This window comes from Tamandua tetradactyla, chromosome 16, assembly GCF_023851605.1.
Source record: "Tamandua tetradactyla isolate mTamTet1 chromosome 16, mTamTet1.pri, whole genome shotgun sequence".
NCBI lineage: Eukaryota > Metazoa > Chordata > Mammalia > Pilosa > Myrmecophagidae > Tamandua > Tamandua tetradactyla.
The window spans coordinates 60,858,352-60,872,400 of NC_135342.1; the positions used below are offsets into that span (position 1 = coordinate 60,858,352).

Genomic DNA, 14,049 nt, shown 5'->3' on the forward strand with positions numbered 1-14,049 from the left:
AGATCAACCGAGGAAGCATCCCCAGGGCCCGGGCTGAAAGATCCCTGAGTTCTGTTATTCCCTGGCATTCAAAACGAGGTACCCTCGCCCTCCCCAAAGATCCTCTTTTGTTGCTCAGATGTGGCCTCTCTCTCCAGCCAACACAACAAGCAAACTCACTGCCCTCCCCCTGTCTATGTGGAACATGACTCCCAGGGGTGTGGACCTTCCTGGCAATGTGGGACAGAAATCCTAGAATGAGCTGAGACTCAGCATCAAGGGATTGAGAAAACCTTCTCCACCAAAAGGAGGAAGAGTGAAATCAGACCAAATAAAGTGTCAATGACAGAGAGAGTCCAAACAGAGTCAAGAGGTTATCCTGGAGGTTATTCTTACGCATTAAATAGATATCACCTTGTTAGTCAAGATGTGATGGAGAGACTGCTGAAAATGTAGAGCTGTGTCCCAGTAGCCATGTTTCTTGAAGATGATTGTATAATGATATCGCTTTCACAATGTGACTGTGTGACTGTGAAAACCTTGTGTCTGATGCTCCTTTTATCTACTTTATCAACAGATGAGTAAAACATATTGTTCTAGTTTGCTAGCTGCTAGGATGCAATATACCAGAAATGGAACGGCTTTTAAAAGGGGGAATTTAATAAGTTTCTAGTTGACAGTTCTAAGGCTGAGAAAATGTCCCAATTAAAACAAGTCTATCAAAATGTCCAATCAAAGGCATCCACCCAGGGAACGATACCTCGGTTCAAGAAGGCCAATGAAGTTCAGGGTCTCTCTCTCAAATGAGAAGACACATGGTGAGCACAGTCACAGTTTCTCTCTCAGCTGGAAGGGCATATGACGAGCAAGGCATCAGCTGTTAGCTTTCTCTCCTGGCTTTCTGTTTCATGAAGCTCCCAGGGAGGCATTTTTCTTCTTCATCTCTAAATGTCTCTGGGTTGTAGACTCTGTTTCTCGTGGCTATGTTGTTCTGCTCTGCTATTTCTGAGTCTCTTTCTCCAAAATGTTTCCTCTTTTATAGGACTCCAGTAAACCAGTCAAGACCACCCAAATGGGTGGAGACATGTCATCACCTAATCCAGTTTAACAACCACTCCTGACTAAATCACATCATTCAGGGAGATGATCCGATTACAGTTTCAAACATACAGTTTTGAATAGGGGTTATTGTACCGTTATGAAATGGGATTTTGACTAAGCATGGCTTTTCTAGGGGGCATACATCCTTTTAAACCAGCACACATATGGAATAAAAATAAATATAGGGGGAACAAATGTTAAAATAAATTTCGATTGAAGTGCTAGTGATCAATGAAAGGGAGGGGTAAGGGATATGGTATTATGAATATTTTTCTGTTTTCTTTTTCTTTTTCTGTAGATGCAAATGTTCCAAGAAATGATCTTCATGATGAATATGCAACTATGTGATGTTATTGTGAATTACTGCTTATATATGTAAGAACTGAATGATCATAAGTTAAGAATGTTTGTGTTTGTTGTTATATTTTTTAAAAAATTTTTAAATTAAAAAAAAGTGAGAAAAAAAACAAAAAACAAAAAACGAGGTGTCAATGGGTTCCAGGGACCAGCCAAATCTAGAGTATCTGAAGTCCCAGGATACACGTGGCGTAAATTCCAGAAAGGACCATTAGCCTGGTTTATATAAGGAAATAGGAAAATTAACTGGCTAGTGGTGTCAAACGTTGTATATGCAAACCTTCAGACATTTTAAAATTAAGTTGGCAACTGCAAAGAGGATGCATACTTTCCACCGCCACCTCCTTCCCCAAGGGCTGCACTCGAGGTGGGAGGGTCTGCACAGTTCCAGCCCAAGCTAACCCGTCCAGCGGGAGCCAGGGCTGCTCGGGGGTCAGGGTCTGGCCTTGAACCCAGGGTCCCTTAGCCCCTAGAGCCCATCAGGCCCCAGAGTCTGCGCTTTTCTCCATTCCGCAGGACCTTAGGAGGAAGCACCCGGGACTTCTCTGCCCACGTGAGAGAGAAGGGAAGGAGCCTCCCACCCCACCCCGGGGGCAGGCCCTGCTGTGCTCCGCCCGCACTCCGCATCCTGATTGGCTCATGATCCCTGCCAATTTAAAATCTTATTTAATGCTCTCGCCCTATTAACCAGCAGCCACTAGAGGCCGGGAGCAGCTAAAGCCGGGTTTCTCTACTTGGGCCCTGCTTGAGGAGTCTGTGGCAGACGTCTTGCCTTTTCGGAAAGTCTGACTCGGTAGGTAGGGCCATGGAACCTGAACAGTGAAAAGTGTCTGGGTGATTCTAGCAGCATGAGAGGCCCTCGAGAGGGCCTTGGGCACAGTCCCTCCCGGATACTGAGGATCGCAATGCGGAGGGAATCAACTCGGTAAAACTTGGGAGATTAGTCTGGGCCTCTAGGAGGCTCTGAGTGTATGTGTAGGGGAACAGAGAAGGTGGGCTGTATAAGCTGGGGCAGGGGGCCGGTGATGGACGGTATTGTCCAGAATCAGGGCCTCTGCCAACCGCCCCCTAACTTCCCCAGAGAAAGACCCAATAGAACAGTCTGAAGTCCGGGAACTGTGCCTCATCAACTCGTGCTAAGCCGTGGTTGTGTTTCTCAGGGACAGCATAAAGTGTGAATGTGCCCAACAAGCGAGAATGTATTTTGAAGGAGAACCAGAAGCCCTTTTGCATCCAGGGCCGACTTCATCCCCCGAGACCTGTACAGTCGCACAGGGCCTACGCTTGTTTAAAAATTCTGCTGTCACTGTCTTGAAATTCTTAATAAGTTTGTGAACAAGGGGACCCGCATTTTTATTTTACACTGGGTCCACAAATTATGTAACAGTTCCTGGGCCACAAGCGTTTCTACAACCAGGCTCCGCTGTTCCTTTCAACACTTTGGTCCTCCTGAACCCGGTGACATTCCTCCTTTTCTAAGCCATAACTCGGTGAGCAACTGCCAGAGAAGTTGCAGGCACTCATGTTCCACCCCCACCCCCGGGATCGGGCAGCCACAGGTGTCTGTCAGGCCTGGGCCCCGCTGCCACCTGCATGATGACACAAACATCAGGTGAGCCGGTTCCTCCCCGTCCCACGGCTTCACACCTTCAGTGGAGTCGGGAGTCGTTTGTGCTGAGAACCATTAGTGGAGATTCAGTGACTCTCCTAAAAAAAAAAAAAGCATAATATTTTAAAACTGTATATATATATACACACACACACACACACACACACATATATATACTAATTACTATATTGACAGCTTACTATATGTACCAGTCATTACTCTAAGTACTTTGCATATATTAACTCATTTAACCTCAACGGAAAGTTCTACTTGGTAGACAGGTAGTATTATCTCCATTGCACAGATAGGAAACTGTGGCAAAGAGATTTAAGAACTTTTCACGGGTCACTCAGCTACAAGGCCCATTTCCCAAAATATCATGTTTCCCCTGCCACAGTCTCAACACGTGGTAGACACAACTTAAGTCTTCTAATAGGATAGGTGGGAGTTCCCTCTGCAACATCAGCAGCTGCCTTAGGACAAGCAGGCACGTCGGGACAGGGCAGTGTGGGTACAGGAGGCGGGAAGGGTATGGTAGCTGGAACCCAGGCTGAGGGGTGGACGCAACCGTTGTTTTTACTGCTTTGACACAAGCTGTGACTGCGCACGGGAGGGCATACTGCCACCATATCTTCCTACCTGTGCCACGTCCATAACCTGCAGCTAGAATTTGCGCCACTGAGGGTGCCAAGTCGCTGGAAGCCCGAGTCGCTGGTGGGCCGTACTTTGTGGCTGCGAGAGCTGCGCCTGGAGTGCCGCGGAGAGAAGTCACTCTCCCACGCGGACTTCAATGTCCTGGACATCGATGTCCGAGCGCTGCGCCACCTCAACCTATGGCGCTTGCCCTTCACGCTGGACGACGCGTTGGTGCCGCGGGTCGCCTGTAGCTGCCCCTAATTCCGCAGTATCTTCCCGTACAACGGCACGCTCCGAGCTCGAGCTCTTTGAGGCCTGCACGTCGCCAGCCTGTCGCGCGTGTCCAGTGAGGGTCTGGCAGCTCTGAACCGCGCGCCTTTCGCACTCGGAGCGCTGCGGTTCGCGTGGCCCGCCAGACGAGGCGTGTACGGCGCTGCGCCGCCGTAGAAGCCGGAGCCAGAACTGGAAGCTGGAGCGTGGCCCGGGTCCTGTAACCTTCCGTACCGGTGGCTGGGCTGTGCCTCCACCTATCTGGCGACAACATGGGCTCGGAGTGCGCACCACTAAAGCCGCAACCCTCGCGCGCTCGAGATGCGCGCCGTCGCCTCGGCTCAGCAGGACGCGGCGCCGGAGGAACTGGGGGCGGGAAGCGCAGGCCGGAACGAGACGCCCTGCCCCTGCGCGGTGCGCCCCACGCGCACTCTCAGCGCCTGCGCAGCTGCACGTTCAAACTAACGCGCGAGCCGCATCCCTGGCGGCCCACGTACGGGTCGTGATGTGGCAACGACCCTGTTAGACGAGTGGCCTCTGGGATGCGGGCTGGGGTGCCCAGACACGCCCCAACTGCCCTTGCCTTCGGGGTGCCTCAAGAGAATTGGCGTCAGGACCACTCCGGGGCATCCTTAGCTCACTGGGTGCCCTCAGCCTCTACAGACGCCCCGAATTGTCCCGGCCCGCCCGAGATCCCCCGCCCCCATCCCATCCCACCCCTCTGCGGACTCTGCACTAGCTCAGCGGCCCCGGCGTAGGGGGATGGCTGGGCCGCAGGGATGAGTGTAAAATAAACAAATCCTGCGGCATCTTTGCGTCCTGTGAAAAGCGGAGTCAACTCTGAAGGGAGAGGGAGGGGAACGCGCGGAAGCCGGACGGGATCAAGACCTGGAGGTCCGCCGCACTCATAAAGCTGCTGGGGTTACGGGTGGGTCTCTGCGCCCTCGGAGTCACAATGGGAAGAAGGTTGACCTGACCTGCCCCCCATCTTATCCACCCGCCGCCCGCTACCACCGTGTCCGCGGCCATCGCCTTCTTGGTCTTTTCCAGGTCACATTAGACCGCGTGGCGGAATTTCTCTCCGTGAACAGTAGGAAACAGCGGGCCAGGGAAAGGCGCGGACTCGAATCCTGGTCCCCGTCCTCACCCCACTCCCTCACACAATTCGATCCCAGCCAGCTGGGTGCCAGGGCCGTGGTCCGAGCCCCGCCCCGCGGGCTCGCACGTGGCCCCCGCCTGACCCGGCGCCCGGAGGCGGAGTAGGACGCGGCCGGCGCAAACGCAGCACTTTCCGCGGCTTTGACGTGCCGGGGCTCGAGCGCTGAGCGGCCCCAGACTGCGCCATGCAGGAAGCACCAGCCGCGCTGTCCGCGGAGCCGGGTCCCAGCCCCGTGCCTGCCTTCCTCGGCAAGCTATGGGCGCTGGTGGGCGACCCGGGAACCGATCACCTGATCCGCTGGAGCCCGGTGAGGGCTGGGGCCCCCGGGATCCCTCCAAGTCAGTGAACACCCACGCCCACCCCCTTTCACCCCCGCGCCTGGGCCCGGGCTGTAGGTCCCTCGATTCAGCCTTCCGGGGCAGTTCACCTTGGAGAGGATGAGAGAGATGGGGGTGAGGCAGCTACCTCCGGGCGAGAAAGGGATAGGAAGCTCCTGGAACTAGAGCCTGAGGGATCTTCGAGGCCACTTAGTCCCCACCCTACCCTATCCGACAGATTAGAAACTAGGGTGTGAGAACAGGAGGGGTGGCTTTGGCTCCGGCTCTGGCTCAGGGTCACATCGGGAGGCTGGTACAGGTCGGGGGTTGGAACCCAAGTCTGGTGGCTGCACCAAGTCTGACCCCTTCCACAGAACCGATTGTGGAGTCTGGGTCGGGCGAGGGCTAGGGAGCCTCTATGACTACTCCGTTGGGCCTTCGAGCTAGTTTTGACCTGGCGTCGTCCCCGTGTCCCCATGAGCGATCGGTCTGCCCCCCTTTGGGGATGCGAGTGTGTGCGCACGCGTGCGCCCCTTACCCTCCTGGCCTTGGGCGGGCACCGCTCACGGCGTCTGGTCTGCGCGGACACCGTGTGCCGCGGCGTTCTCGGCAGAGCGGGACCAGTTTCCTGGTAAGCGACCAGAGCCGCTTCGCCAAGGAGGTGCTGCCCCAGTACTTCAAGCACAGCAACATGGCGAGCTTTGTGCGGCAACTCAACATGTGTGAGTACCCAGGGCCAGGTGGAGAGCGGATGCGGGTGGCTTGGTGCCCGAGGACCGAGCAACTCACGTCTCTGCGCCCACCCCGCAGACGGTTTCCGGAAGGTGGTGAGTATCGAGCAGGGCGGCCTGCTCAGGCCGGAGCGCGACCACGTCGAGTTCCAGCACCCGAGCTTCGTGCGCGGCCGGGAGCAGCTCCTGGAGCGCGTGCGCCGCAAGGTGGGGACGGCCTGCAAGAACCAGCAACCCCGGGTGGAGGCGGGGGAAGCCCGTCCTGCCCTAAGCGACCCTATTCTGACCGTAGCTCCCACTCCCTTCCTCGGCAGGTGCCCGCGCTGCGCGGCGGCGACGGCCGCTGGTGCCCGGAGGACCTGGGCAGATTGCTGGGCGAGGTGCAGGCTCTGCGGGGAGTGCAGGAGAGCACCGAGGCGCGACTACGAGAACTCAGGCAGTGCGGGGGACTGGGGAGGGCGAGGTCCTGGGTGGGAGGAAACAGGTCCCTAGGCGGCCCTGGGCAGCCCCTTCCTCTCTCCGGCCTTGGCGCCCCCATGTGGACAAATGGGAGGCTGTGGAACGCTGTGGTCTCTAGGAGATGGATGACGATTGGGGGTAGTCTAGCCTCACCGTTCCTGGGGGCAAGACTGGATGAGACCTCAGATGCCTCAGCACCCTCCCACTCCCACCTCCAGGCAGAACGAGATCTTGTGGCGTGAGGTGGTGACGCTGCGGCAGAGCCACGGGCAGCAGCACCGGATTATTGGAAAGGTGTTGCTCCTCTCCTTACCTGCTTCTCTATCCGACTCCCAGCCCCCGCCCACCCCACTTAGCCCAGTCCCCCAGCCCCAAGTCCCAAGTTAAATCCCCTCCTGGTGCCACCTGCTGGGAGTGTGCCTCACTAGGCTGGGGGCAGGGTCCAGTGTATGCATTAACCCTTTGCTTCCTCTTCAGCTGATTCAGTGCCTCTTGGGGCCACTTCAGGCTGGGCCCAACAGCACAGGAGTTAAGAGAAAGCTGTGAGTGAGAAAGCCAGAGATGATTACACCCGTTCCCCCACTTCTAGAATCCTCCATCCCCATCCCACCCCACCCCCACCAGGCTCTCTGCAGGGCAGAGAATGGTATTTCTCCTCCAGAAATACCACCAAGAATTCCCTTTTCTCCCTCTACTCTACAGGCTGCCTGCCCAGTGGCCATCTCCCCCAGGGCTACTTATCCCTCAGGACTTTTCCCTCTTTCCCCAACCTTACCACCAGATACTACCACTCCCAGATTCCCCTGCTCCAGGTTCTTTTCTTCAGATCCCTACCCAGAAGTCCACACCTCTCCTCCCCCAAGCATCCCTCAGGAGGTCTGGGCTGAAACCATGCTCTCTCACTCCCTTCCCCCCATCTCTGGGGGTGAGGGGAGCCCCTTCCATCTCCAGCATGTGACTGATGCCCTGGCAACAAGCATCAACTCTGCTGACTTGGCTGATGGGGCCTAAGGGAGGGAGGTGGGGGCTAAGGGGCGTGGGGGCTAAGCCTGCCCCTCCCCCTGCCTATGTCTCCACCACCCTGCACAGGTCTCTGATGCTAGATGAAGGGAGCTCATGCCCTCCGCCTGCCAAGTTCAGCTGCCCCCTACCCAGCACTCTCCTACAGGATCCCTACTTTATCCAGTCAGTAGGTTTCGCTTTTCTCCCCTCCCCAAGGGCACAGCTGGGCTAATGGAGAGGCTGCTCATATGGAGAGACCACACCCCTCCCCCAACCCAGACTCCTCTGCATGGACTGAGTCTCCCCTTCCAGACCTCCCCCCTCCCCCTAAACCTGGTCCTGGTGGGTGCTGGTCAGATTCTGGCCCTCCCTGTGGCCTGAGATCAAGGGCTGGGCCTGGCCTTCTACTTACAGCCACCCCCAGGGACCACTTCGGGACTCAGCAGACCCCACAGAGCGAGTGGACCCATCATCTCTGACATCCTGGAAGATTCCCCATCCCCATCTCCTGAAGGGGCTGGGCTTTCTCCCTCTAGTGGCAGCAGGAGGTAAGAGAGCAAAGGTTGTTCCCTTGGGCTCTCTGGGAGAGGGACTGGCAGCTGGAATGGCTGTGGGAGAAGAGGGGAGGGCAGTGCCAGGGTCTGGTTGAAGGTTTTCTCTGGTGCAGGGAGAAGGGCCTGGCACTGCTCAAAGAAGAGCCGGCCAGCCCAGGGGGGGAAGGCGAGGCCGGGCTGGCCCTGGCCCCAAACGAGTGTGACTTCTGCGTGACAGCCCCCCCACCGCTGCCTGTGGCTGTGGTCCAGGCCATCCTGGAAGGGAAAGGGAGCTTCAGCCCCAAGGGGTCCAGGAATGTCCAGCAGCCTGAACCAAGGGGCCTCAGGGAGGTCCCTGACAGGTGAGTAGAGAGCCCATTCTTAAATGTGAGCCTTGTGGGCCACTTTTGCAGATTGACCAGCACTCACCAGCCCACAAAACTTCCCAGCTTTCCCTGCCTCTTGGTGGCTGAGTGGGAAGCTTGGGTACTTTGAACCTATCATCCTGATATGATTTCTCAGAGTCTGCTTTCCAGGATCAGAGTCCCCTAGGAAATAGAAGGCTTATTAAAGTACAGATTTTCTGTCTCCTGTTCAGGTTAATCAACACCTCTGTTGTAGGGCTCAAAAATCTGTATTTTTAGTGAACTCACCAGGTGACTATAAAGTACATAATAGTTTAAGTGCTACTGATATGGCACTTGCATAGGAAGGGACACTTCCTAGGACCCTAGTCTTACAACCCAAAACTTGTGGGAGTTCCTCTCCTGGCATTTTTTAGATGTTGGGGGATGTAAACCCTAATATATCCCGGTTTCTCAGGGTGGGCCCAGCAGGCCAACAGAAGTTCTTTGTGCACAGGGGGCCTCTGGGCCTGGAGAGTGGGGACCCAAGCCCTGAGGGTCTGCTGTCTCCAATGCTGCTTGGGGGTCCCCCTGAAAGTCTGGACCCTGCAGGGCCCCTGGATGTGAGTACCCCTCTGGCTTGCGGGCAAGAACTTAGGGCCTAGGAGGGTCCGAGTGTCTCTGTGCAGCCTGTAGAGGATACCATTAACTCTGAGCTCCCCTCAGGTGCTGGGCCCCAGCCTCCCTGGGCGAGAGTGGACCCTGATGGACTTGGATATGGAGCTGTCCCTGGTAAGATGCAGGAGGGGCTGGAGATCTGTGGCTCATGGTCATTTTATCTGAGCCAAAGCCATGGCTGGAGAGGATTGCTGCCAGCACCCAGCACTCCTCCTTAGCTCCCCTTCCCAGATGCTACTTGAGGCTGTTCCGTGCAGATGCAGCCCTTGATTCCAGAAAGAAGTGAGGCCGACCTCGCAGTCAAGGGGATAAATTCTCTGGGTTCAGGTAATGGTTGGGGTAACTGGGAGTGGGGTGAGGAGGCCATGACTGGCCTGACCTACCATGATGGGATGAGGATGTGTTTTGGAGGGAAATCCCTTAGTTCAGGCAGAGACTTCTCCCCTCTAGCTGACCACTTCCGAGAATGGGAAGGTTGAGAATGGATGTTTCATCCTAAGTGAACAGAAGGTAGAGTAGGCGGGTCTATCTTTCCCGGAAGAAAGGAGGGGGAGACGTTTCTCCATCCTAAGTATGGCCCCACTCCTTCTAGGAAAGGACCCCGCACTTGGGGCCCCGCTCCTGCTGGACGTCCAGGCGGCTTTGGGAGGCCCAGCTCTTGGCCTTTCTGGGGCTCTGACCATTTACAGCACCCCTGAGAGCCCGGCCTCTTACGTGGGCCCGGGGACCAGTCCCTCCCCTGAGACCCTTTTCACTGTGACGCCAGAGAAGTAGAGGGGCTGGTCCGCGGCAGCTTGCCCTTTAAGGCTTCCTCGCGCCCCCTGGCGGAGGCTGAGCGAAGCCCATCCGCTCAGCGGCTTCTATCCATTCCCCGCGCCGAGCCCTGCACATAAACAGCATTTGTTTTTCTGTTTCCTGTCTCTTTTCTCTACCGACCAGGGAGCACAGAGATCGTGGGTGGTGGGCAATTTTGCATTCGCAGACGCCTCCAGGCTTTAATGGGAAACCACTGTCGAGAGTAGAAGTGCTTGGGGTTCCCGCCCCTAGCCCTTGTAGGCCCGGATCTCCTGCCGGATCCAGGGCTGTCGCACCGCCTCTGCGACCCCCGGGAAGTGAAGGCCTCTGGGTCAGACTCAGTTCTGCAGTGCACCCGCTGTGTAGGACCCTGGGTAAATCGATCCGCTTCTCTGAGCCTCATCTGTGACTGGCAGGGAGGAGGGGGCGTCGAGAGGATGGGTGTAAAGCGCCCAGGTATTGCCAGGCCCGGTGGGCGCGGGCTGAACTTCCTTCTCCCCAGCCCCACATTGACTCATCTGTTGGCATGCACGGGGCAGGGAGGGAAAACCAACTACGCGAATATCCTCAGTCAGCACGCGGGCTCTGAGGGACCGGCTCCCCCAGCCCGGGGAAGAACGCCCCCACTCCCCGCCCCCTCCACCCCCGGGATTCCAGGCAGCCCTAGCCGCCCCACCCCCGCCGCAGCTGCTGCCCCCACTCGGCCCAGCCCTTTCTGCACTGTCATCTGCCCGGCCGAGGCTCGATCCGTGAGTGAGGCCGCCCGCCCGGAGCAAACGGGACCGGGGGAGGGAAGGGAAACCTTGGGCAGAATCGGCGTCCGTCACCACCAGCCGCGCTCGGAGGTCTGTGTGCGCCCCGCCCCTCCGCGAGAGCCTGAAGTGGCGCGGAGGTAAGGGCATCCTTGCGGTCGCGAAAGTGCAGAGGCTCCCGCAGTTTCCCACGACCTGGCAGAGAGGTTAGAGTGGGGGCCGTCGGTCGGGGGCTGGCTGTCTGCTTCTAGGGCCGCCTGACCTCCAGGATCTGACCAATGGTCCTTTAAGGACTGGCTCCGCAGCCAATTGGCAGCGAGGTAACCTCGTTGTTTCCTTACGAGCAGTGAGAGCCTCAGGAGTTCCTAGATCAGCCGGGGTCTCTGCTTCCCAAATAGGACACATTATCTCACTGGAATAATAGGATACATTAGCATGTAAACAATCTAGGGAGGAGTGAGGGAGAAAAGGTGCAATCTGCACCCCTTCCTCTATGCCTATCCTGGGTGGGTGCTGCCTCCTCTTTCTTCCCCACATACCCCACCCCGCCCCCACCCTGTGATGGGGGTGAAAGGGAGCAGCCTTCTTTGAAAACTTTCAGCTGAAGAGGACAGAGGGTCCTGTCATATCTCAGTTCAGTGATGAGGGCATATGCTGTTCGCTGGTGCATGCAGGAAAAGGAACCATTCTTCCTTTGGGAGACTCGGGCATTGGGGCAGACAGCAGAACATTAGAGTCTTAGAGGGTGGGGCCATGGAATGGAGGGAGGAGAAGGACAAGCTTAGGTACAGCATCTGCAAAGGATCAGAAGCACCAGGGCCTTCGGGAGTTCTCAGAGCTGGGAGAGATGGAGGGAAATGTGGACAGACCTGACTGACCAGGGTATGGGAAGTAGTCAGAGCAGCCAGGCCAGATAATCTGGATTCTCTCTGATAGGCAGCGGGGCTGTGAGAGACAGGAGTGGTTAGGGCTAACATCCTGCTAGGTGGGTGGGGGGTGTGGGGGGGAATGGAAGGGAGCTGCATTACAGACTATATTATAGTTCAGACTGGAGCAAATCAGAGTCTAGCTCTGCTGCTTGGTCTCTCTGAGCTTGTCTCATCTGTAAAATGGGGACAATAAATCCTACTCCAGAGGGCTGTCAAAATCACTGTGCTGTGGGGGTGGTGGAATGGGAGTGAGAGGTGCCTAAAGGGACTGGTATAGAAGATAAGGTGACAATGAGGATCCCTGATGGGAGCTGATGGAAACTCAGACTGGAGCAGCAGTACTTGGATGTAACGGACAGGACATGAAGGAAGAGTGAAGGGCAGGAGGGTAATCCTGGTTTCTGTTTGATGACCTGGAGGAGAGATTGACACTTTGATATGCCAGGAGGGGTCTGAGACACGGAGCTGGAGAGGAAGAACTGGCAGACAGGACAGGGGCTAGGACCAAACCCTGACTCCTAGACAAGGCCTCTTAGAGCCTGGTAAGTAGGTGGAGGAAAGACCCCCAAGGTAGATACCACCCTGGGAGAGCTTAGGGGAGAAGAGGAGAGGCGGACTATCGCCGACGTTTAGGGGACCGGAACAGGAGCCTGAGGAGGAGACAGGGAAGAAGGAGTCCCCGAAGCAGGAGGACGACGAGTCCCGCGCGATGGCCTCCAGGTCCTGTGCTGCAGCGCTGTCTGGTCGGAGTAGAGGTGAACTTCAGCCCCAGCAGGGGTGTTCACTGCGGCCCTGGGAGAGAAGACGGGGGCGGGGAAGTCCCTGCCCCACTAAGACCGCCCCACTACTCCTTTTTCCCTCCGCCAGGCTGTCGGGACAATGGGCAACACGCAGGAACGGCCGTCTGAGACGATCGACCGCGAGCGGAAACGCCTGGTAGAGACGCTGCAGGCGGACTCCGGGCTGCTGCTGGACGCGCTGCTGTCGCGGGGCGTGCTCAGCCCGCCCGAGTACGAGGCATTGGACGCGCTGCCTGATGCTGAACGCAGGATGCGCCGCCTGCTGCTGGTGGTGCAGGGAAAGGGCGAGGCGGCCTGCCTGGAGCTCCTGCGCTGTGCGCAACGAACCGCGCAGGCGCCTGACCCCGCCTGGGACTGGCAGCACGTGGGCCCCGGTGAGCGCCTTGGGCAGAGCAGGGGCGGGGTGGGGCCTGGAGAGCCGAGCAAAAGCCCAATTGGAGTTGGTGGGAGCCACTTGCCAGAGAGGAGGGACGAGTGCGGGCGGAGGAAAGCAGGGACGGGTAAATTGAAACTGAAGACAGCGCCCCCTCTCTTCCAGGCTACCGGGAACGCAGCTACGACCCTCGGTGCCCGGGCCACTGGACGCCTGAGGCACACGACTCGGGACCTGCTTGGCCCGGGCTGCCTAGAGCTTCAGACAGCGACGATGTGGGGGGTCCTGAGGGCCGCGAGGAGGTACAATCCGGGATCCCCGAGAACCCCGAGCTAGAGCAGGAAGCCGAAGCCCCCGAAGAGGCTGAGCCGGAGCTGGAACCCCAAGTGGATCCGGAACCCGAGATGGAGGCAGAACCAGAGCCTGAACTGGAGCCAGAGCCTGAACTGGAGCCGGAGCCGAATTACGAGGAGGCGGAGGAGTCGGAAGGTGTGAGGAAGGCTGCCCCAACCCAGAGTGGCCTGGGGGGCAGCAGGCGGGTCCCCATCTCCTTAACTTTCCTCCCTTTATTTTATGGCCTCTAGATTCCTGAAAATCGGAGCACTGACTGGCCCCTCTCCGCTCAAGCTGGATAGGATCTCAGACCCAGCCTGGGCTGCACAGATGCCACAGAGGTTTTGTCTGGCGCAGATTGGAAATGAATAAACCCCAGACGGTCGGCTGGGCTGGGCTCTCCGCGATTCTGGCTCTTTCCCCAGGAATTGGGAGTGGGGTGGGTGGGTGGGTGGGTGGGTAAGCCCATGCCTTGAGTTCCAGTGACCTGGGCACTCCATGTCCCTCCAGGCCCAGCCACCCAGTCTTCAGTTTTATTTCTGCCCTCAGTAGCTCAAGCTACACCCCTGGAGACCCCAGGCATGCACTGGGACAAAAGACTGACCCCTGGTTGCCGCTCCACAGCCCTTTTACCCTCCTGAGCCATTTAGGGGCCTGTGTAGGCAGGCTCCAGCCTCCCTTCATGGAAGCCTCTGGGCCTGGTGCAGAGAGGAAAGGAAGGGGGACTTCTCTCCATTTAAGGAGGGTCTAGAGCTTAGAGCCTTGGGAAGTGCGAGTATTAGACAGGATTATTAGACCTTGGGTAGACAGAGCCCAAACACTTCATTGTAATTGCTGTTTTAATCGTCTGACTTCCACTGCACTGGGAGCTCAGAGAGGGTTTTGGCCGGAA

At 57.2% G+C, this 14,049-nt stretch overlaps 3 protein-coding genes and 1 long non-coding RNA gene across 5 annotated transcripts; 3 read left to right on the forward strand and 1 right to left on the reverse strand.

The window, feature by feature from the left end:
* Nucleotides 1-366: 366 nt before the first annotated feature.
* Nucleotides 367-9,955, reverse strand: LOC143659581 (uncharacterized). The gene is made up of 3 exons (XR_013163615.1): nt 9,559-9,955; nt 7,024-7,158; nt 367-3,144 (listed from the first exon to the last, which is right to left on the reverse strand). It is a non-coding gene; the product is annotated as an uncharacterized LOC143659581 (long non-coding RNA).
* Nucleotides 3,665-5,277, forward strand: FBXL8 (F-box and leucine rich repeat protein 8; the record flags this gene model as incomplete). The annotated part of the gene is given in 4 exon segments (XM_077133360.1): nt 3,665-4,151; nt 4,154-4,445; nt 4,799-4,880; nt 5,128-5,277. Coding segments are annotated over 4 exon segments (1,011 nt in total), but the record flags the coding sequence as incomplete, so codon positions are not given.
* Nucleotides 5,274-10,068, forward strand: HSF4 (heat shock transcription factor 4). The gene is made up of 13 exons (XM_077132690.1): nt 5,274-5,418; nt 6,042-6,150; nt 6,239-6,366; nt 6,474-6,598; nt 6,837-6,912; nt 7,096-7,160; nt 7,708-7,807; nt 8,035-8,168; nt 8,288-8,515; nt 9,015-9,120; nt 9,224-9,289; nt 9,433-9,502; nt 9,768-10,068. The coding sequence occupies exons 1-13, from the start codon at nt 5,296-5,298 to the stop codon at nt 9,947-9,949; spliced, it is 1,512 nt and encodes a 503-aa protein (XP_076988805.1). The 5' UTR covers nt 5,274-5,295; the 3' UTR covers nt 9,950-10,068.
* Nucleotides 10,069-10,662: 594 nt separating this feature from the next.
* On the forward strand, nt 10,663-13,559 carry NOL3 (nucleolar protein 3). 2 transcript variants are annotated; one of them, XM_077132693.1, is made up of 4 exons: nt 10,663-10,862; nt 12,519-12,825; nt 12,990-13,313; nt 13,409-13,559. In XM_077132693.1, exons 2-4 carry the CDS (start codon nt 12,531-12,533, stop codon nt 13,414-13,416), a joined length of 627 nt encoding a protein of 208 aa, XP_076988808.1. In that variant the 5' UTR covers nt 10,663-10,862; nt 12,519-12,530; the 3' UTR covers nt 13,417-13,559. The 2 variants fall into 2 exon arrangements, with proteins under 2 accessions (XP_076988808.1, XP_076988807.1); XM_077132692.1 differs by lacking the exon at nt 10,663-10,862 and adding an exon at nt 11,479-12,406 and having other exon boundaries at nt 12,990-13,315.
* Nucleotides 13,560-14,049: the final 490 nt, after the last annotated feature.